The sequence below is a fragment of the Labrus bergylta genome, chromosome 7 (assembly GCF_963930695.1).
Source record: "Labrus bergylta chromosome 7, fLabBer1.1, whole genome shotgun sequence".
Classification (NCBI taxonomy): domain Eukaryota; kingdom Metazoa; phylum Chordata; class Actinopteri; order Labriformes; family Labridae; genus Labrus; species Labrus bergylta.
The window spans coordinates 19748855-19773531 of NC_089201.1; the positions used below are offsets into that span (position 1 = coordinate 19748855).

At 39.7% G+C, this 24677-nt stretch overlaps 1 protein-coding gene across 2 annotated transcripts in view; it reads left to right on the forward strand.

Annotated features, from left to right (window-relative positions):
- lingo1a (leucine rich repeat and Ig domain containing 1a) overlaps window positions 1-22645 on the forward strand; it is a 146457-nt gene extending 123812 nt beyond the window's left edge. For both annotated transcript variants that reach the window (XM_020660682.3, XM_020660677.3), the window contains one exon: window positions 18572-22645. In XM_020660682.3, coding sequence (XP_020516338.1) covers window positions 18584-20431 — 1848 coding nt within the window. In that variant the 5' untranslated portion in view covers window positions 18572-18583 and the 3' untranslated portion in view covers window positions 20432-22645. The remainder of the gene's footprint in view (window positions 1-18571) is intronic.
- The last annotated feature ends 2032 nt before the right edge of the window (window positions 22646-24677 follow it).

Consider the following 24677-nt stretch of genomic DNA (forward strand, 5'->3'; position numbering starts at 1 on the left):
ATTAGGTATAAGGGTTTATTTATTAGACTCCAAATCATATAAGTTTTCACAGTGTGTGTGTGTGTGTGTGTGTGTGTGTGTGTGTGGGGGGGGGGGGGGGTGGAGATTTTGCAGGGAGACAGATGGAGATTCTCATTTAGTTAAAGTGTTTCTGCTTTCATTTGGAAAAGCAGAATGCAGCAAGCTTCACCCAAGGACAGAAGAAGCAAAATCACTGGTGGAGGGCTTTGAGATTTATGCATGCCACTCTTAAATGCACAATGTGCTCTGTTTGGATTATATTCCTCATCTTGTCTAAAAGCAACGCATAGCTCTGACTTTATGAGTTTGTCAAGGTGAAGTTGATCGATTGCTTATGTATTTCCTCTGGACAGACATATTTTAACTGCAGCTTCTGCCCGTCGCATCCTCTAAAGCTGCAGGGGGATGAGTGAGGGCAGTTAAACCGGTGAAATGGCGGCATGTGGGCGGACGGGGAGGGTGGGGACTGATGAAAGAGCCAGGCAGCGATCAAAGGCGAGAAAATGAAATGGCATTTGACCTTGTTGGATGCTGGCGAGTGACGTGCCGCCACAGAAGTGCAAAGTAGTTTGGGAACCTGTGGGAATCTGAAGGAGAGAGAGAGATCAGGTCTGCAGGGTGCTGAAGATGGTCCAGGCAATTTAACCCTTCCATTTCAAAACTGATTTAGCAAAGTTCATAGGTGTAAAAGTGGGGAAAGTTATTACAATGACGAAAATAACTCAATATCAGGTGCAAAAGAAAACAAAAAACATGCTTAGAGTGAACTATGGTATAGCTCTCACTTTGCATTATATTCTTGTTTACAGTGTGAGGTAATGGGCTCTGAAAATTCCCCCTATACTCTAAAAAAAGAAACCTCAGGAGGATTCTCCCTTTATAATATAATCCACCATCACCATGGTCCCCAACCTGTGGTAGATATGCAAATGCCAAATAAATAGTTCAGCATCTTAGTTTTCATCTTAGCAGTTTTTTTTGCCTGCTGCTGCCATGTTGGTAATGAGTCAAACAATGATAAGGAATATGTGTCTTTTAGATTAACCATGGTCTGTGAGGCTTATGATAGAGCATTTTAGGACACGTAGTCGCCATAACAGTTTCAGGATGACTGTATTTAGTGTCATGTTGATAGCATTTTACAAGGTGGAAAAAAATACTTCCATTTTCCATTAATTAATGAATTATGAGAAGTTGACTATTATTTTGTATAGCATCAAACAACACTGAAAGACACGTCATGATTTCCAATTGCCCATTGTGTTCATGTTATAACAATAGCCTTCGGGTAAAACCAAAATATATGAGGTTATCATCAACATAAAGGGAGAAAAACAGCATTTTCTCGCATACAATTATTTGCATCCTGACTTTTTTATTTTGCATTTTGGCTTGAACGATGGTGGAAAAAAATATATTGAATATGAAAATTGCTTAATATTACAAATAGTTTTACTTTTAAATGCAAAAATTGAATTTCGACTTAAAGTACAACTGTTAACCGCCCTGAACTGCCCGGGGGGCGGCTGTGGCTCAGTCGGTAAAGCCGGTCGTCTCTCAACTGGGAAGGTCGGGGGTTCGATCCCCAGCTCCTGCAGCTACATGTCCGAAGTGTCCTTGGGCAAGACACTTAACCAAAATTTGCTCCCACTTCTTGGTCTGCGACGTTTGAATGTGTATGAATGGGATTAGATACATCTGATAGATACACTTTACATAGCAACCTCTGCCATCAGTGTGAACGCTTTGAGTAGTCAGAAGACTGGAATAGCACTTTACAAGCTTAAGTTCATTTACCATTTACCTAAACATTTTGGATCGCTTTCAGTTAGCTGTTTGTTTTGTTGTTGCTGTCTTAAATCCAGGATAGTTTTTACCTCATCTCTCTACCGGCTCTATAAATAACTGTTCTGCAGCACTGCTGACTTGTGTCTTCTCTGCAGATGTCATACAAACTACATCACAACGTCGTGGCTAACATGACGAGGCTCCAGAGAGAGAACTCTAAAAAAAAGTCTGTCCACGAGCATATCATTTGGCTGTCAGCGTGCTGCGACAAAGACACAGCTCTTTGTGGGGCGGGGGTGAGGGTGGAACAAAGGAAAAGGACAGACACATTCTCATTCATTCATTAGAGCAGAAGACGCAGAATGGCTCTCACTTCCTTGCTCTAAAAAAACTGAGGTTGGATGGGCTTTGATATGAGTTACACTGAGAATGTAATGAGGTTTTTCTAAGAGGTATTAATCCACCCTTAAATGCACCATTCTTCAACGCAGTATTACTTGACAAAGTAAAGTTCTAACACCTTTTTCTGTGACTTCTTTTAAAGCGTGCACAAGTGTTGACAAGGGATTTGCGGTGCCTCTGCCAACCCTAAAGCCATCTGGTATTACTATACGGGGTCACCTTGTCATTGATCCATGTGTAGCATGTGAAATACCTAGATTGTCTTTCTAAAAGGGAGATTCTACTCCCTCTCGTACCCCCTAGGATTAGCAGCGCAAGTGAGATGTGATTCTTTTCTTCGCACTATCTTTATGACCTCGTCTCATACTACAGGGAACCGGAGATAGAGAACGGGGAGGATACAAGGACAGCTTAGACAAGTAATTTTGCCTTTAATTGCTCGAACCTCCCATGAGTGCTATTGCTTAAGTACTCCAAAAAACTGTTGTTGTTTTCCTCCACATAATCTTTGATTATATGAAGGTCAGCATTTTTCTCTAAGCTTCTTATGAGAGATTCTTTTTTTCAGCAGGTGGATTGCTCCGAGAGATGAGACAATGCTCCCATGTTGGAGTTAAGAGTGAGAGTGAAGTGCCCCTTTTTTTTCCTTCCCCATCCTCTGCAAGTTATTTTGTTAACCTCTCGTCTCGGCCATCTAATATACGGTGCTCTTTTTTTTTTTTCTTTTCTTTTTTGTCCTGCTTAGACCTCATTTCCGAGTCTATATCAATAGCGTCATTATGTAGGGTTTTATCTAGCTAATTAAGGCTTCATCTTTCTGGGCGATCTCTCAGAGGGACATGGATTAGGCTCCCCTATCTCTGCACTAGAGCCACGCTGGGGTCGACAAGGCTTGCTACGTTTTCTGTAGATTGTGTGTGTGTGTTAGGAGGGGTAGCATTGACAATAGGTTCGTTTGGTGAAATTGTATTTGTAAAAATGATGGACATGTAAATATTGGATGCTGACAGGAGGAATCAAAGGAGTATTTGTTGAACTGTGGTATAGGTTGTGGGAAAATCTATAGCACAGTAGACTCGGGTTTTGCAAAAATTCCCCTTGGAATATGCCCAGGATTGTTTTTGTTTTTGATGGGAGCCTTGTGAAAGCTTATACACCAGCTTTGAGTGGGAAACAAATCCCACCATAGCCTACATATAATACATTTTATTTTGACTGCCAGTATGTGTCAATCCTCCCCATCCTCCTTTCCCCCCCACACCTCTTTTATCAGCAGAAAGCCATTGGAATCGATTACCTAGCCGACCGTTGCCTCTGAACAATTCGTTTACAATCAGTTTGCATGCCTCAACAGGCGCCATTTCATTTGCATCTACAATCAGGTGATTCATTTGAGCAGGAGAATGACTCCTGAGTCACTGTTTGCCCATGCAAGAGCAGCTCTGTATGAATTTTAAATGCATTGTTGTTCCGGGTCTGCTGTCATTTTTGTGCAGAAAGTCACCACGCACAGCCTTGGTCAGCACGCACAGTAAAGCTAAATTCAGAGTACCCTTGCCATAAAAATGGAGGTTGCCCTCCGCGATACTCTGCAGACCTGTCACTAATTGTTTAGAAGGTGTTATCTACCTTTTCACTTCTCCCATTGCAGTGGGGAGGAAAGAAGAAAATTGCTTGATTTGGTGCAGAAACACAATCGGCCTCAGAGCTTTGGCTGGCTCATGCCATGCATATAATGCATCTCAGTTTCCTTGATAAAGCACTTATGAGACAGTGTTTCTGTCTGAGCCCTGGCCATTAACAGAGATAAATCCTAAATGGGTAAACTGAAGTGACTCTGCTGAGGCAGTTATATACACACGTCCGTACATTTGGGATCCATAAATCAAAAACAGTGTATGGGGGAAAAATATATTTTTTTGTCTTTTTATGCATTGTTTCCAGATGAAATTGTTTCTTGGATCTTGCACTGTGTCACTTTGCTGAGGGTGTGGTTACCCAAGCACCCATTTTACCTCGATGAAATACCGTCCTGTCTGTCTCCGAATTGGGTTCACCTTCATGGGTGTCCTACAAAAACAAGAATTTGAAAGAACTATGTCTTTTAAAAAAAGAGAAAAACGACTGAAGGTTAAAGCTGGGAATTTTTGGGATTGCTTAATTTCTTCTTCTTTGTGGTGAATGTGTGATAGTGAGATGTGAAGTGGGACATCCATGGTGTGATTGTTGCTTGAATAGAAATGGAAGTTTTAGTTACATACTGAATAAGACATCCTTTTAATTCTCTGAATTGAAATGAATTTGAAATAAATGTACAGTACATTGGCAGCATTATTAAAAAGATTACAAGCTCCATTTAAATGATACGATAATGAGTTTTTAACAAAGGAAATTGTATGGATACAAAAGATATAAGGGCCAGACCAATAGTTGATAGTCGTGTCCAATTATAGTGACACTTGAGTTATTAAATGGTAGTTAGTTATAATTCAGTACATATTTTTTCTTTCTCCTTAACACATGTAGATATTATATTATGGCACTGAAGAATATTGAAAAAGATATAGACCATTTGAAGGCTCTGTTGGACACATTAATTAACGGCAACATTATCGCAAACATATGTTCGGCATTTCTAGCTGACATTTTTTCTAGAAATCACTTTTCTATATCATTGAGATTACAAACAAATGAATTACCTTGTTACTTTATAAAAACTAATAAGGAAAATACTCTTGACAATACAGGAACTTAAGGGGCCCAAGCGTTTAAAAAAAAAAAATTACAATACGAAGTAAAATAAAAGACATAAATAAATTAACCAGCTATAATATCCTAGTAATGCATCAGATTCCTCTGGTTAATGGTTAACACATGGAGTAAAACCTGACTAATGCTCTTTGTTAATTCAGTAATGAAAATGATTTGAAGAGTGCAATTTGAACACATCATACAAAATTAAGTCTTTATATGAACACAAAAAAAATTAGGAAGGTATGTATTTACAGATTACAGTCATCTTAAAGTCCAAAAATAATTGCTTTAAACGCCCTCTAGTGGACAAAATGTAATGGAGACGTGGTATCTTAAGTACTTAAAGCTCAATTTGGGGATTTTCGTACAAAGTAAAAAAGTCAATCTGTGTATTTCTCATGGTCTATATAATTTTTATAATTTTTTTTGACCCATTATTGTCCCTTTGGCTTCTTGTGCTTTTGTTGGAAAGGACAGATGAAAAGGGACAGGAAACATTTGTAGGAGAGAGAGCGGAGGCTGACATGCAGCAAAGGGCCCAGGTCAGATCGAACATGGGGGTGGGGGGGGGGGGGGGCAAACATATCCGCTAAGCTACCCGGCACCCCTCTGCCAAAGCTTTGAATACATTTTTCACCATCAATGCGAAGTATCACAAGCACTTCTCTGTATTTTTCATTTCTGCTTGTATACTGATATTGATGTACTATTATGAATGTCCAAAACAATCACTACCTTTCTGGAACTCCGCGTTGTAGCTCTGTGGTTTCCTGCAATCCATTCTACTCTCTGCTTCAGACAGCAGCAGCAGTATTCTCTGGCGTCTGATCGCACTGCATTAACATGGCATTTTCTGCATTGAGGTCACCTCTCTATCAACTAATTACAGCTCATTTCCCTTTAAAGGCCTCACTGTGAGCTGCAGGGTCCGCCAAGCATCGGGGACATTTTCTTCAGCACACTGGGAGGAAAGCCTGTAGATGCCAGTCACAATTAAAGTCAATATGGCCCCGAGCTGCTCCACACTGTGCCCATCACAAACGCTAGCAGCCAATAAGATACAGGCTGAATTATTCATTATGAAATGAAGGCTTGTTTCCGTGTTGACTCCCTTAATTGAGGAACCAGTAGAGCTTGCGGTGTAGTCGCAGCTATTAAGGCTATATCCTACAGACGTATAGAGATGAGTTTGGATGTTCCATAAGCTAGCATAAGAGCTAACACAAGTAAAAACATCCCCCCACCCCCCAAGCACACACAGTTGAAGGCGAACACTGCCAAATCTACTCACTTCATTCAAGGGAAACATTTATTCATTCAGAGATGGAGTAATATGTTCAATCTCCACCCTTGAAAAATGTACATTCATCCTCACTACCTTCACATGTGGAATTTAACATCTTCACCTTTCAAAACGTTCCTCATAGCACTTTTTGGGAACTGTTTTTCCCCATCAGTGTTGTCATTCTCAAGTTAAAGCTGACACTCGTAGTTTCATAGCATGTGCAGTATCAGAGGGAGAGACTTGAGTTAGCTTGCATAACTCATGTGTGATTAATTCTGAACTAAAATGTGGATTATTCAAATACGTTTAGATGCTCCGGCAATTCTTTGAGAGAGCTGCAGGGACTTTGCTTACTTTGAATTCATATGTCTTTCAGCTTGGGGTCGTGAACTTCAATAGCAACAATTTCTGTCTCGACTGCAAACAAACATAGAACCATATGAGTAATGATATGCAGAATCAGTCATTTAATGGGAGAATAAAAGTGAAAAACTAAAATCTGGACTGGCAGAATGATTTTTTTTAGGATTGAAAAAAAAAAAATTAGAAATTTGGGATTTAAAATCGTGCCAAATGAACACGTTTCATGTAGGTGAAGAAAAGATGGGTGATTACTTTACAAAATGTTTACAGGGCTCCTCATCAAAGCAGCATTCGGGGAAAACCTGTTTATTTGCCTTTGCTGCTGGGCTTTTTTGCACAAAAGCCTGTGAATTATTCATTACAATAATACTGGTGAGACGTCAGTGTTTCTTCCTGATTAGTTGCTTGTGGCAACATCATGCTAGAGAAGGAAAAGGTTTCTTAATTTGGGATGAAAAGGAATTGAATTAAAGAGTTCACAAAAGACGAGTGTGTATCTTAAAGCTCATGTGAGGAACTTTCAGTTTGTGTCGATTTGGTGCCCCCCAAATGGCCCCATTCGGAAAGAGTGGACATCTCTTTGCAGATGTTGTCCTTCTCATGTGCAAGTATTGTTTTTTTGTTTTTTTTTAACATAAATGATCATCTTGCTATCTTTTACTCTTCAAATTACTCATTGAAGGTGTTTGTAAATTTAAAAAAAAGGATGTTGTAACTCGTGTTGTCTGTCACCAGTGGTTTCCAACACAAAATATAACACTATAGAAATAGTCCGTCTTGATGCTGATGGTCTTGTCTGCTTTTTTTAGATTATAAAGAGGAATTGGCATTTATTCAGTCCATTTCTTAGCCACTTTAAAAACTCCTCTCAGGAGCTTTAAGGTTGTCTGAAGTGAAATGTGAGCCCTGTCATGCAAAATATATCCTAACTTTTTTTTTGGTATAAGCAAAGCATCTTTGAAGAATGAGAGGTATATTCAGGGATATTTGTATTGAAGCTTTAATACTGCCTCAGGGTATGTTCTGTGCACTGAAGATCTAAAGCAGAGCACAAGTAGCATGACACATTTATTTGGAATAACCTTCAGTTGGTTTGTGTCTGCTGAAAGGGTAATGGAAGTGGATTTATTTTGTTTGCAGAGCAGCAAAGTAAAAAAACTATCTTTGTTGTGAGTATCTGCATGATTAAGCCTGAGCACACATTCAGACACAGTTGAGATTTTCTTTGAATCAATTAAAGCAAAATTTGGCCATGTTATATTAGGATGTCTGATTAGTGTTAATGGCAAATATAGTCAATAGAATCAATAGATTTCTGAAAGCTTGCTATACTGACCCAAGAATTTTGAGTGTGTATGGTCAAGGAGCCATGCGGTCATGTAACGTTTCCAACAGCTGCAGCATCTTCCTCAATCTGTTGCATTTCTTTGATTTCTCGAATTATTAATCCCAATGAGCTCGAACAGGTACCCACATACAAAAAAAGTTTCACACTCAAATTTTGGGATGCATTTGCCAACCTGAGTTTCTTTGCAAAACAAGCGATGGACCACAAATCCAAGCTGCAATAACCCATTGTTCTTCAAAGACACCAACATCTATCAAAAACACTGCTTATGCCTCCAGAGACACAGAGAACACTAATAACAGCTACTACTATACCTCATATCTACCTTGAAGTAAGGCATTGCTGCTAAGTCCTGGTGAAGCTCAGTTTATTATCTGACTTCCAAGACGCATTAGCAAGAAATGCATATCAAACAATCACAGAAATTAGGATCCGACCAATCACCGATATGGCCGGCATATCATTTAGTTTGATGTCGAATTCATATTGTTTCTGATGTTTGGCATGAAAGGATTGAGTATAGCCAAGAGGTTCTATTGACATCAAATCGAGTTCAAAATGTTTTAAAAATAGTCATATTGGTTATTTACAACAATGCCTAACATTGATCTTCAGTCAGTCATTAAAACTCACTCCACATAATAGTTGTGACTGGCCCAACTCGGAAATCTGTAGATGGTGGGACGGATCTGCTAGAGCAAACAAAACATGCTTGCAGATTTTCTGGTTTCCATGCACTTCTACTCACAATACCTCTGACATAAGGATTGTTAGACAAGTTTAATGTTTTAAAATAGTAAAAAAACAAAAAAACAAAAAAACACCCCGATTACAAGCTCTCGAGTCTGAGGTGACATCTTTGAACAGCTTTTTTTTTTTTTGGACTAGCAGCCTGAAACTCCAACATATTTCATTTTAGTGAGAGAAGACCCCAAAAAAACAGATCTTAGATCCAGGAAGTGAATCTAGAATAAGAGAATAACAGAGATATTTGTCTGGAAATTGATTTATTATTCATCAAGCATGTCTATCTGACATTTTACCCTGTGAGTGACCTTTTTTACAGAAGTCAGTGAAACAAAGTTGTGAAGTCGTGTGAGTGGACCAGCTGAGTGAATTAAAAAAAAATAATCTCTTTGGCCCTTTCCTTGAAACAGACTGTCTTAAAGCACCTCATGGGGCCTTGTTAGTGCTGGCCTTTCTATCCTGCAAACTAAACAAACTAGAACAAGCCAGGTTTTCTTCCCACACGCTGCAACACTCATCCAAGACCACTATCCAGTAAAAAATCACAAGTATAAGCCCTGTGACCTTCATCGTACATTACTTGCCATGGCTGCAGTGTTTTTCCAGTTCAGCCGGCGTAGCAGCAAGTGTTGCTCCGGAGCACTTTAGGTTGGCACATCCTGTGGTGTTCGGAGAGGCGTCCATGTGTAACCGCGTGCCCCCCCACCCCCCCGGACATAATCGGCTCATGTCTTGACAGCTCTGTCAGCAACTTGTCCTCAGCCAGAAGTTCAGGCCTCAGTGGGAGGGGGTGCCTTTTTTGGGGGGGGGGGGGGAGAGGAGCCAGAAAGACAGAAAAAGTGAGACGCAACTCATGATTCATTCTCGGAGACTGGGTACAGAATGCTTCATGTAGAGAAGTTAATGAGAAAAGAAAGATAGTTCACCATTACTGATCAATACTGCCTTATTGCAGCACCTTTGTGTGTATCTATGTATGTGTACTCAGAGTATCCCCCACACACCTTTAAAGACTTTTCTCTCAGCCAGAGGAGAGGCCATTCCAGTAGCTCTCTCTCTCTCTCTCTCTCTCTCTCTCTCTCTCTTCCTGTAAATGCACTGCAGCTGCGGTAATAACTACTTTTCATTTTTACCTTGTCAGTACTGGCGAGTTGTAGACAAACTTTTTCTTGTTTGCAATTTGATTTTATAATTTCATTCTACACTATAAAACACTTTTTACTATTTTGTAGCTCTCCTTTAATTTTTCAATATGTTGTGATTTAATATCCGCAAATGGAAATGGTTTTCACTAGTGTTGTACAGTATTTAATATCTGCACAATTGTCCACAATTTTAAGGTTTGGGGTGGGTGATCCTCTGACGTTTCCTCTAGCGCCATTATCAGGGCAGAATTTCAATCCGTACAATGCTTTGCTTTAAGACCTACAAAGCTGATAACATCAAATCAGCTGTTCTTTGTCTGTAGTACGGATCAGCAACTGTTGGCAGGCTACTATTGTTTGGGAACATGGCACAGGGACAGTGTACCTGTGAAAGATCCGTATTTAACCCTGCTGTTGTATTACTTTATCCTCTATTATTGACGTTAGCATTAAGCCAGTAGCACAGGTGTTCCCATTATACATGCAGGGTCTCACAAAATCACAAGCTGCTGGGTTTTGGTTATTAAAAAATGTGAACTACACAAAAGAACAAAGATTGCATCGATAAGTATCTTTAGATTCAGACGACTTTATTAATCTCAGAAGGGCAATTCAGTTTCACAGCCTACTGAGTCATTGAACAGGTAGGCTGCTGGCTCGCACCCAGTGGAGCGCCCCCTGCACATGTCATTACTGAAGCATCTGTTTTTGGTGATTACTTTTTTTAATTGCTAATATGAAAGACCACGTTTTATGCTTATATACTTGGGAGGCCATAAAAAAACACTAATGCATAACAAAAAATAATCTTAACATTTGTTAAAACCAAGCTCAAAGCAACTTCATCCAATATTGTTAAGCTCTTTGAAGAAAGGTGATCAAGGTCATATCTGCAGAGATATTAGTGTGAGTTTCTGAGCTCTATTTAAAAGAGATATTGTTATAGTAGTTATCTTTAGTTTGAGAAAGCTTACCTGTGGTCTCTCCTTCGTGATACAGGTACATTAGTATGTCTTTAGATGGGGATGTATGGATGTATGGATGGATGGTTGGATGTATGATTGTATGTATGTATGTATGTATGGATGGATGGATGGATGGATGTGAATGTGTCCACCTGTGTAGCTATCCTTTTTGTGGATATGTGTTTTTCTTGTTATAATGCCGCTCATACTTAGTTGAGGTGCCATACCATAGTGGTTCTAAAAATAACTTCACTATACAGTTTTCATTTTAAACAGTGAAGGATTATACTGTCAATACTACTTGTTGAAGAGGTGCTTAAATATAAAACTGTTTGCATGTTTGTCAAATTACAAACTACATCAACATCATTAGAACTTGAATGTCAATCTAATCTCCTTCTGATCAGGACTTAATGATTTTTGTATTTTTCTTCTGCATGAAGTATTGGCAGGCACTGATTTCTTTTCTTTTGGATGTAAGAGGAGTTTGGCTCCTCATTAGTGAGTTTGGATCGGAGTTCTTCCAAAATTGTGGGTTCTCTTTAGAACAGTCTGACTTTCTTGAGGCCGTTTCTCTTTGGAAACAAAACTCCTTAGAAGCACCAATTAATGGTGATTCTCAGAACAGAGCTGGAGAGATGAGGCTAATGAGCTAAATAATGATGGATACAATCACATAGAGATACATTCTCCCTCTGGCTTGGCAACCAACCTCCTGTTTTTTAAAAAAGGCCACATTAGGAGCCTGGTTGAGTTTGCATGGAATTAAACATGATTTTTCAGAGTTTTAACAACCAGAATTACTAAACTGCTGAACTCTGTACCCATTTGGAAATATCAGGCATAATCACTTGCAGTTTGTTGGTTTCATTTAGGAACTCACACTGCTAGTAAACATAACCCTCAGGAAGGGAAAATGGAGGATTTATGTCCAATTTGTGCATTTTAATATTTGCAGGTAAGGTAAAAATGAAAGAAAAACACACAAAATTCATACAACAGTGCCTTTTAACCTGTGACCATAACAACAACGATAATACACATAATTGATTTTTCTGCACTTCCACCCACATCACTCAGTAAGGTCAGAGTGAAGGGTCAACACGCCCAAAAGACTCAGGGATTCAATCTCTAAAGGCTCAAGGACCCTTAAATAATGGCGGAATAACAATATCAATTTGGACCAACTGCTTCCTCTGCATCCAAAATATTCAATATCACAAAAAAAAGTACTTGATTTAGCTATTTAACTGAATATTTCAAGCTTTGTTTCAAGTCATGATTCATGACAATAAATCAGTTTTAGATCTGAATTGTTTTGTTTGAATTGTTTGAATTTGATATCAATCCTCAATTTACTAGTTTTATCATATGAAAACAAAGGCCCTTTTCACTCATGCACTCCTGAAAATGTTTAAAAATGATCAGGACAGGCTGCCCATGAAAACTTCCTGAGTTGCCTGTTCACATATGCACCTCACAGCGGGAGACTTCCCCTATTGGACCGGAGGGGGAACATGATGTAATGATGATGATGATGATGTAAAAATGACAGACAACAAGTGAGTCAGAAAAGATCCTGAATTTGTTTGCCTTTATATCAGTGTGATGTGTTATTGGACATTTTCACAGTATACTCAGATGTAAGTGGTAAAGAACATAAAGAGCATGAAACAGCTACACTGCGTGCATGACAACCACCAATCACTTTCCATTCCTTGGAAATGATTTGTACGTAACCACCACCCCCCCCCCCCCCCCCCACCCCCCACCCTTCCACCCTTCCACTTGCTAAATTCACACAAAAACCTTACTAGAGGGCTCACACAAAAAACAAAATCTATGTAAACTGCCTGATTAGCTAAATAAATAAAAGAGAGACTAAAGGGAAAAACACAGAGATATACAAAGAGCAGTGTTCCAAATATTTTGTGTTCCCCTTAAATAGTCTTGACAAAATATTAGAAGCACGCCTGTTCTAGTTTCCATCCATTTGGGGCATGCTTAAGGGAAATCACTCTTGATGCCCTCTTTGTTAACTCACAAGATCTGTGTTCTAAGCTGTATCAGTAAGGACAGCACCTGCACAGAATCCGTCAACGACCCCTTGAGGAGGTGAAGTTCAGGAGGTAGAGACAGAAAATGACCTTTTTAGTAGGTGAAGTTCAGGAGGGACATGTCGACAGGTTTCATGGCAAAGTTTTCATAAGGACAACAGCTGGCCACTGTTGGAATTCTGCACCTTGTTGCACCGACCAGCTTCTTCGCCCGGATTAGGGCTTTGCTGTCCATCTGTTGGGCGTCAGCTTACATTTAAGCCCTGCCATTTCACAGGCCCCGGTTCCAGCCAGCAATCCCACCAGGCAGCTTAGCTTCTCAATGACACAAGAGTAACCTTTCTTTGCAAATTCAGCTGGGCGACATTATAGCACTGTGAAAGTGATCTTACTATGGGAGCTAAAGGTCACGCAATCCTGGTTAAGATGGATATATCCAAAGTATGGCTGTCGATATACATGCTCTGTGCCATAACTCAGAGCTGCTACTTACTGTGAAGACTTTTACCAGTAAACACCTTAAGAATGAGGTGTCTTTTCATGTATCTCTTCACATTCACTATTAAAATTACTTTAAAATGTCAAGACATTTAAGAAACTTGGATTTCAAATTGATTCCAAGATGGACAATCTGCCCAAAGAAAATTGCTACACTTTGACAAGGAAGATATCGGCAATAGTGGTGTCTGCTTAATTCAAATTGAAGTATTGACTATGGTCATAATGCAAATAGCACATTAAATACAATTGTGCAGCTCATGCCCAATCAGGATTAGCCAGGCTGCTGACTAAGAAGTTTGGAGAGGAGTGGGTTTAAAAGGCTTTCAACACTTTGTACTGCAGATAACGTCAGCATCATCACATGGATTTCCTAACAGCTTACAGGTATTTAAGTATGGTATTTAATGAGGCTCAGGAATGATGTCGTGTGACAGGTAAACCAAAGCTTTGGGCAAACAGTAAAGTCTTAACAATAGCCCTCCCTGTGTACACTTGATTGTACCTACTGTGATGAAGTTAATGAAGGCTGACAGCCTCATTCAGACACATGGGACACGATTAAGAGTGGTGATAGCATGTTTTCTACAAAGGCTACATGTGGAAAGAAACAATTAAACAACTTAATACAAGTAGTAAAACCTGTTTAAAGTAGAGCTACAGGGTTTAATTACTGTGAACCTGTAGTAGCTTTCGAGAAATGTATTTCTGACTCAGGGTTATACAGAAGTGGTGGCTTTATCTATTACTTTACTTTATACTTTATTTCAGACCCATAGGTCCATATCGTTATAAAAAAGCACAGATATATAAATACAGGACATTAACAAAGGGGTGTCATCACTACATGTGATTACAATACAAAGACACATTTACACCAGTGTTTCCAGGAACACGAGGAATACCTTGTGTCGCTAAGACTGGGCTGGGTCAGTGACATTATAATGACATTATTTATTTAATCTACACATAAATTTGAACATACAATTTCTCAGCAGAGCATGAAATTTGCTCACATTATTAAAAACAAACATCTGACTTGAACCCGTCCATTTTGGTCGCTTCAGAAATATTCTGAATGCATCATTATATGCCACCTGCAGCTTTTTTTTTTAGCTTTACTATAATTGCACCACAAGTGGGCAGTATATAGGGGAGTACAGTAAGCTCTGAACAGCTCAGTTTTAACTTTGTCTGAGCACATTGAAAATTTACGTGCCAGCATATTAGTTTGAGCATACAGTTTGCAGCACTGACGCTGCACATCATCATCATCACTCAAGTCATTCCTGATAATATGTCCCAGATATTTGACTTTATCTACCACACTCAGGGCTTGATCAGAGATAGAGAACGAAGGAAAATTCTGCTTTCGATCATCCTTTGATTTTACAATCATGACAACGGTCTTATACTATTATACTTTATGTCACACTGTACTCCATAACTCGAGCAGATTCTTAAAAGATTCTTTAGTTCTGTACTTAAACTTAAACCATGTACACAACCTCAATTATTTAATAGCTGGGATGTAATGTTGAATGCCACTTTTAGAAATTATGATTTTCTAAACATTCAAACCAGAAAAACCATTGAAAATAGTTGGAGCATTGCGGAGTGTAATATGAAACAGAGGACACCCTGAACTGTTGAGCAGCTGAAGTCCTACATTATAAGAATGGCCAAATATTCCACTTTCAACGTTACAGAAACTGGTCCCCTCAGTTCAAGTGATCCAACAGGGTGGTTAATAAGACCTGGTCTCCACATCTTTGAACCATGTTGTCAGCATCACAGTCAAGTGAGGCGGCAATTTTCCAAAAATAAAGACATTTCTCAGTTTCCACATTGGCCATGAGGTTGGGTTTCAATGTTTTGGAAATGGTCCTTTATGTTTATTAATACATTAAACATAACATCCCCGCTTTTATGAATTGTGGTGGTACAAAGAAGCACTTCCAACAGAAACTGCAGAAAATACATCAAGTCAAGTCAAGTGTATTTATATAACCCATTTAACATAACCGCAGTTGACCAATGAGAGTAAAATGAGGTGTGACATTTATCCACCACAGACAGCTGTTTGTATCAGGGGAAATAAAAAAAAACTCTCTTCACCGTTCAATTAAGATTGTACATGGACTGATGAGATGGCTACTTGTACAACACTTCATTGTAAAAAGAGCACAGAGCACAATACACTTCCTAATATGAGGCAACATCTTCATTGTCCCCGTGGATTCTGTTATAAATGCATTAATCTCAGCATTCATTGATCCAGTCATTACTGGTCTTGGACGTGCAGGTCCTCATTTATTGAGCTCCGTTGTCTTATTTTTTTCCCTCAGCCACATTCAATTCTTTGGGAAGCGCGCCCCTTCTCACTCCACCTCAATTAATGTAATTCTCTGGGAGCCCACTGGAGTGCTGATGGGAATGAAGAACTGCATTCAGACTACATGCCTGAGAGAGGATGATAAGACCGGATCATTAACAAAACAAAGCTGCAAATGTTTACCCCGTGGATGGCATTCTTCATCTTAATGTGTCCCTGTCATTACTGTTTTTTTTCCACCTGCATATTTGCTGCAGAAGCCATGCGCAATAAATGTTGAAGCTACTCTGTAATGAAAGAAACATGGGTGCACATTTTGAAGAAATGGCTGTAAAAGCTTTAGTAACATTCTCTCTTTTTAATGGGCCTTGAAAAATATTCAGATGTAGTTTGACTGAGTAATCAAGTGCTTTGTCATGTCGTGGGGATTTCGACCCTGTGTAAAGGAGTGCAAGAAATCATTAAGAACCCCGAGTGACATCCATAACATGCTGAAGTTGCAGTCATGGAGCTTTACCAGCTGGGGATTATGATTTGATCACTTTCCTGATTGGGTTTCAGTGTCACTGGTAATAGAGTTGGACATAATAGCATCTCATTGACTGATATCCAATACGCGATGGCCACATGATAGACGGGGACAGATGGAATTGAGCTGGTGATAAGGCCACTCCTTCTCCTAAGGTGTCTTAGTCCCACAGCATTTCATCTCATCGTGCTCAGCACTGGCTTGATCAATGTGGGTTAAGGAGTAAGAATGACTAAGTATGTCTGGAGGCGGTGAGAAGCACAGCAGGCTTGAGTGCAGGTCTCTGATCTCAGATATACTTGCCAACATCCACGCCTGTTTGGAAATCACTTGGTTTCACTTGATTACAGATGGTATCATCAAATCCCCAATCTGATCTTTGACCTCAAAGGGAATAACATGAAATTGAGTTCAGTAAATCTTACCCATAAAACCCCTTTTTTGATGAGTCTGATGTCCAGTTGTCTATTGGGTGGGAATAAGTTATTAGTGGTGTCCACAATGGTGGTAACATGTCACCCCCGTAATTAACTGTCAACCATAATATCACAGATTCCCCCCCGCCACCACACTATTCTCTACAGTCTCAATCTGTCACAAGTAATATGGTCAATAAAATGTGCCGAAAGCACAAAAGTGTGCACTATCTTCTTTCACAAACCTTGTGTGAATCAGGAAAAATCGCCACGTGACCAGGGAGCAATCAACTGTGGGGACAAATTTAGAGCATGAGCTGAAACTGCATACCACTGGCAGAATTCTATGTTTTTTGACAGCCATCACACATAGATAAGAGTCTCCAAGAGACAAGCCTCAATGAGGCCTAATTAGATGTGAAGGATTTTGTTTCTGTGATTTTTTTTCCCTCCCACATTTCATCATGTCAGAACATTACAATCCAACTGCATGTGTTTGATTGTTGTAAATAACATATTTTAAGCAACCATTACAATTCTGCATTTGAACCTTAAGTAGTAGTAGTTCTGGACAACATCAAACAGGTCATATTCCAGTATCTGCAAATGATAGTATGAATACTGCCGTCATGTTCATCCACTCTTGAATGAAAATGGGGCCACAATCACTTTTTGCATACAACTGGAAATCTAAGATGAAATGATCATTTGTTAATTGCATTGTTAGAGGGAAGGGTGGAGGCTTGCTAACAAATGGCATTGAAATTAAATATTGTGGGACTTCTTTTGCTCTAAAGCCCTATATTTATCTCTCAGCATCCAATTACCTGCTAGTGTATGGTCTATATTTTATCCTAAAAGATTGCGTGAGCTGAGTGTCAGCCACAGCACATACATCAAACTCGCCACCATCCATCTTAGATTGCGTCCTCCTGCTGCTACTGCTGCTACACCCCTACTGTCCTTTTTTTTTTTACACTCAAACAGAAAAACCAGACTGGAGGTTGGAAGAAATGAGAGGAGGAAAGGAAGAGATGGTACCCGAACAAACCATACTTTAGCTCAGCATATGTGTCTATCACAAAGCATGAATTGGATTACCATCTGAAAAATGGTTTTAATTCCTCTTGAAGCTGTGCCCCTTCACTCTTTATCTGAAAGATTGCTCAGACTGATTGATTGTCCACAAGGGATCCTATGGGAATCCTATGGTATTCAGCTTTCTGCAGCACACACAATGAGGTTTTTGTGCAAGATGCATGTGGATAATACATATTTTTTGCTTTTCAAGCAAGGATCTGCCCTTTTTATGTCAAGACTCTGTATGATAGAATGCTGTGCATATACAGCAGCTACTTGCATTGAAAACAGCCTTTAAAACTCTGTGCAGAGACTGAATGATGCAGAATTCAAAAGTGTCAGCACACTCAGTTATGCAAGCACATACCTTATTCCTTGTAACCACCCACTTCTATTCATCTTGAGTCTGTGTCATGAATATTGCAACACGCTTCATATTCCTCTGTTCTGTTCGGAACTGTGTCACACAATAATTACTTCCTTTTAGCACTTACAATTGTTGAACTTACCATCTGGCTGAAAGTGAACACAGTTACTAAACTATGTATTTTAACTGAGCTTTATTCTTGCATTGATTTCACACTGATGTCCCAGTTTTCAGTTTTTGATGTGAAGTTGCCAAATTGACCAGGGAACAGCAGCGTATGCCATACAACCTGATTTAAGTTTTACTGTTGATGTTTGGGATGATGCATTTTAATGTTCTTCTACCTGCATTGATTTCCAACTATCTAAAGAAGCAGAACATTTGCAAAACATGGGAAAGCCTAAATGCTTAGCGTGTCAGTTTTGTAGGTTTCATTTTCCAACTAAATGTTTTCTCTTGTTGTCTACGCAGGTAACCGATAAGATGGTGGCCAGGGAAGCGACTGGGCACAGCTACCTGGTGGTTTGCTGGCAGCCCATTCTGATCCTGATGCTGGGCACTGTGCTGTCTGGCTCCACCACAGGCTGTCCATCCCGCTGTGAGTGCAATGTTCAAGAGCGCTCTGTTATGTGCCACCGCAAGAAGCTCATGACAGTTCCTGAGGGCATTCCTGCAGAGACAAAACTGCTGGACCTCAGCAAGAACCGTATAAGAACCATCAACCCAGACGAGTTTTCTACCTTTCCAAACCTTGAACACCTGGAGCTCAGTGAAAACACAATTTCCACAATTGAACCCGGAGCCTTCAACAATCTTTACGGCTTGCGGACATTGGGACTGCGTAGCAACAAGCTTAAGCTGATCCAGCTCGGTGTGTTCACTGGCCTGAGCAATCTCACACAACTGGACATAAGTGAGAACAAAATTGTGATCCTGCTGGACTACATGTTCCAGGATTTGTACAACCTCCGGTCTTTAGAGGTGGGTGATAACGATCTGGTTTTTATCTCCCATCGGGCTTTTCATGGTCTAAGTAGCCTTGAGCACCTGAGTCTTGAGAAGTGCAACTTATCCTCTGTGCCAACAGAGGCTTTTACCCACCTCCACAGTTTGGTCACTCTCAGGCTACGCCTCCTCAATATCAATGTTATACGGGATTACTCCTTTAAACGTCTCTATCGACTTAAAGTATTGGAAATAGCCAATTGGCCATATTTGGATACCATGACCCCAAATTGCTTGTATGGATTAAATCTCACTTCTCTGACCATAGCTAATGCCAACCTGACCACAATTCCTTATGTAGCCCTGAGGCACTTGGTTTATTTGCGCTTTCTTAATCTGTCCTATAACCCTATTCACACCATTGAGGGGAATAAGCTCCATGATCTTCTGCGTCTGCAGGAATTTCACCTTGTTGGGGGCAGATTGGCAATGATTGAGCCCTACTCTTTCCGTGGCCTAAACTACCTGAAGATTCTAAATGTATCTGGAAACTCTTTAACCACTTTGGAGGAGTCTGCTTTCCACTCAGTTGGAAACCTGGAAACCCTTGCTCTGTATGATAATCCCCTGGCCTGTGACTGCCGACTGTTATGGGTTTTCAGACGGCGCTGGAGACTGAACTTCAACAGACAGCAGCCCACCTGTGCCTCCCCTGAGTTTGTCCAAGGCAAAGAGTTTAAGGACTTCCCAGATGTTCTGCAGCCTAACTACTTCACGTGTCGCAAGTCTAGGATTAGGGATCGCAAACCCCAGCAGAAATTTGTTGATGAGGGAGCCATTGTTCATTTTGCTTGCCAAGCAGATGGAGATCCCGCTCCTGTCATAATGTGGCTATCACCACAGAAAAAGTTTATCACCACCAAGACCATTGGAAGGCTCTCTGTGTTGCCAGATGGTACCCTTGAGGTGCGCTATGCTCAGATCCAGGACAATGGTACATATGTTTGTATAGCTAGCAATGCTGGTGGAAATGACACCTCTCTTGCTCACCTGCACATTCACAGCTACTCACCTGACTGGCCACACCAACCCAACAAGACTTTTGCCTTCATCTCCAACCAGCCCACAGAAAATGGTTCTAATGGTACAAGAGCCAATGTTCCTTTCCCCTTTGATATAAAGACATTGATCATTGCCACCACCATGGGCTTCATCTCTTTTCTTGGCGTTGTCTTGTTTTGCCTGGTACTGCTTTTCCTATGGAGCAGAGGTAAAGGCAACACTAAGCACAACATCGAGATCGAGTATGTGCCACGGAAATCAGACGCTGGCATGAGCAGCAGCCAGGTGGATGCTCCTCGCAAGTTTAACATGAAAATGATCTAAGGGAGCTGTGGAATTTATGAATTTTGAACTGAAAAATAAGACAAATGGAAAAGAAGACATTTTCTTTTCTCTCTTACAAACCTGTGGATCCTGGTCTGTTAACATAGAGTAAAATGTTTTTTTTTTCCTGCCTGATGCACTAGAGAGAAGGGCAGATCATGACTTTCACAAGTGAGAAGGAATAAAAGCACATCCAGTGCTACAGGGCATTGATGGTTTTAACAAGGCCTGTGAGGGCATTCATTGAAAGTCAGATTTGTCATAAGCAGTTCATATTCCTGTGGATTTATAATGGGAAAAATATAGTAGAAAAGAAAAACACTTCTTCGCCACCAGATTGGAGGGGCAGATCATATTTTGGCCATTGTCGTTTCATGTCTGTATTTTTTATTTTGTGTTGTTTTTTTATTTTCCAGGGTTAGATCAAGTTATGAATACCATTTGTATGGGTTGATGAGCACATTTATACAACATTGATGCATTTCAAGTACATCATCGATACATCAGTGTTATAATGTGAATGCCACATATGGTCTTCTTTTGCTTTCCAACAGTGATAATTGTTCTGTAATCCATTCAATGTAAATCTGTGTCACAATACATGATACAATTGGTTGACAAAATAGGCCCCGCAAATGAGCAGACATACATAGCATAGCATACACAGCATCATTTTATCATCAAAAACAACACTTAATTTGAATGTCACAGCAGCTAATTCTTTGTCATTTAATGACCGAGAAATTTCAGTAAATGGTACTCTTACATAGTTTACATTGGTCATTAAGTGACCTAAAATAATGAATGATATTTAAATGTAAGTGCTAAAAAAATAGATTCAGTGATATAGGGATACTTCGGTAGAGTTCACAATATTGATACCAATTGGCAGTAATGCACTGTAAAAAGAAAAAAAACCTATCTGAGAATATTGCATTTTTAGAAAGATTAAAACAAGAATATTTAGTGTTGAAAAGTAGAGAAGCCTGTTGGTAAGTGTGGCTCTTTATATGGGATTTTAGCTTTTGGGGAAATGCTTGGATAGAGCTTTATGAGCCCAGTAAATGATATCAGTATCAGTGTCATTCATCCCTAATTTTCAGATGGAAGCCACACAGTGCACAGATGGATTGAGGGGATGATACAGAAGGGAATGTGGGATGTAGTTGATATGATGCTCTGTTCCGAAAATAAACACAGCATCTATCCCCCTGGCTCCTCCATCAAACAGAATGGTTTGTATTGGCACCTTGATGTGATGTGCGCTTATCCCAGACTTTTTTTAATCACATTTCAAAAACTGTTATGTAATGGTATTATTTTGTGCTCAACAAGATTGTGAGAAATCAGACTGTGGTGCTCATGTTTTTGGATACAATGTGCTCCTCAAGCTGTAGAATATTGATTTCATTGTTGATTATGTTTCTTGGTTGTTTTATGAAATCAATTATTTATTTATGCCGATGCCCCCATCCCCCCCACCAACCCCCCATCAAAGCCATGGAAATATTCAGTTCCAGGATCATTAACAGGTTTGCTATCCCCCAAGAAATGTGCGGTGTTTGTCAGGGGGGGAAAAGAACTGCGCTTATTATGCTCGCCAGTTGACCTGCATATAAAATCTGAGGTTACAGCCTTACCTTTCAAAGTACACACCGTGGACAGCTGGGCTTTACAAACGTGTGTGAGGATAAAGGCTAAGTTATTTATGATGGATGACATTACAGACAGCGACAGAGTAATGGGCTGGAAGTATGGACAGAATATGCAGATGGTTGGAGTGACACAGATGGTTTCACCCATGGAGCAATCTGAAGCAGCTTTGGTGTAATCCGTTTTGCATAAAGGAAAAAAAAAACACTGGATATGGCTCATGGTTTTCCATCTTGCTGAATATGAATGCTCTCTTTGTTCAAAGTGTGGCTACTGTACCTAGCCTTTTTTAGTCCCGAGTGAGCCCGGGATTCTGTTTTCCATTTCTGTTATTCCTTTTTTTTTTTTTTTTCACCCTGGACTATATTGACTATGTAGTCCAAGCCAACTTTTTACTAAAAAAAAAGGTACTAAAAAATAAATCTATGGAAAATACATTCAAATTGTTCTGTGCAATAAAGGTAATATGCAGATTTTTTTTTAATTAACAAAATTTTGTTGATGTTGAATTGTTGAGAATATGGTATGTTGTATTAAACAATCTATGGACTTTTTTAAACACATGATGGTCCTATCTTGATTTTAAATAAGTGGTTAGAGAGGACTTAAATGTCAGAGAAAAGACAGCTGCATATCTGGGGTTTTAATAACATTGGTTCACACCACTGACACAAATAGTATCCTACTTCCCTAGGTGATGACATTTTGTATATTGAAAACCTTTTTACTTGACACTTTTGCAAAATTGTTACTTTTTCCACCTGCATACCATTCAAAGAGATCCTAGTCATACATTTAGAATATCTCTTCCATTATCATGAAAAGGAAGTACAAATCTACCTTAACGCTTAACCTAAATATACCTATAAGCTTAAATCTAGCTTAACCTTAGGGTGTATTGTTTTGGTCTCTCAGTGTCCAATTGAGAAATGTAACGTAATTCCAGTATATGATTTCTTTGAGTCAATACCACATTAAATGAGGTGGCTTGCAGGCTGCAAGTTAATTTGACATCTCATGTTTCAGCACTAATTACTTGTTTGTTGGGGCATTAGTAGTTCACTTTTTCACTCGTCTAGTTTCTAACTATCATTAATTAATCAACATTAGCGAAGGATCACAGTCATTAGGATAAACATAGGGGAGGTTGTTAATGTATGCTTGACATTGCTTATCTCAAAGTAGACTAAGGGTAAAGTAATGAGTATGTGAACCTCAAATTAAATAAAAATAATAGCATAACTATTTCACACTGAATGAAAGTTTTATTCTGGGATGTCTCTGTGAAAAACGAGAAAATGAGGTTACCCTTTGAAGGTTGTGGGAAGTGACCAGGGATACGATTGGCAGCCTGGTTTCATAAAACATGCTCCTATTCTGCATTAGGTTTGGATCTCTGTCCCAATCCTTTTTATTCCACATCTTTGGTTAGGACTCCATAGGGACTTTTGACGTTCTTTCTGTTTCGCCTCAAGCTGTATCAAAGCATGCTCATTTATCTTCTGACTTGAAAACAGACAGGCAGAAAAGAAAAGGAGAGAAGCTATTCTTGAGGCCCTCAGAGCCCTGGGGAGTAATGGAGACATCCACTCTTTTCACTGCTTTAGATATTAAATCTGTGCTTAGGATTCTAGGTCAGGAAAAGGCTGATGGATTCTGACAATGCGCGACAAGTCGCCTCTCCTCAACCAAGCATGAAAACATCAACACACCTCTGGGTGTTCCTTGCGCTCATCCAAATCCATGTGCTTAATGACATCAGGGAAACACTGCGTGTAAGCAAACAAAAGTGTGAATTTGCTGTTGGCGGTGTCTCAGTCGCACAATAGAAGCTTCAGATGACTAAAATAAAAAGACGGTCATTTGGGATTTGTGTTTGGATGTGGAATCCAAACTCGTGGCTGGGAGGCTGTTTCTCATATCCATATCAAAGGGACCAATTTAAGCCCTGTTTATTTCGAAGTCTCCATATTTTACCTACTGTATGTTAATTCACCTATTTTTGTAACTGTCAGTCAAATCATAGCATATTTTATCACTTTTTGAATTTGTGTAATCACTAGCTAACTCCATCAGTTAATTAAGCTAATGGAAGAGGCACAAGTTCTGACAAAAATAAAAGTATTTTAAAGATTATTTTAAATGTCAAGTATCTAATTAAAAGGGATACCATCCAAGTAACTTATACTGTAGGTAGTGTTGTAGTCAAGACAACACTAACCGAGAACAAGACATGCCCGGCGAGACCAGAGTGCCCCCGAGACTGAGACAAGGCCAAGACTTTCAAGGATCAAGACCGAGACCAAGTCAAGACAAAGACCATACATATTGAAGAAAATCATCCTTTTGTGTGCAGCAGGCATGTCCCTCGATTAGACCGTAACACAGGGACGGTTGCTGCAGTAACTGAGGGATGAAAATCTAATCATGAATGAAGTCATACTCTCTTGTAGAAAGGGGTGTTTTCCATCTAATCACAGTAATGACGAGGATAAAAAGCCTGCCAGTGGTGGTCTGGATTTAAAATCCGGAGTTCGCCCAGTCTGAGACCGAGATAAGACTGAGTAAAAATGCTTTGATTTCAAGATGAGAC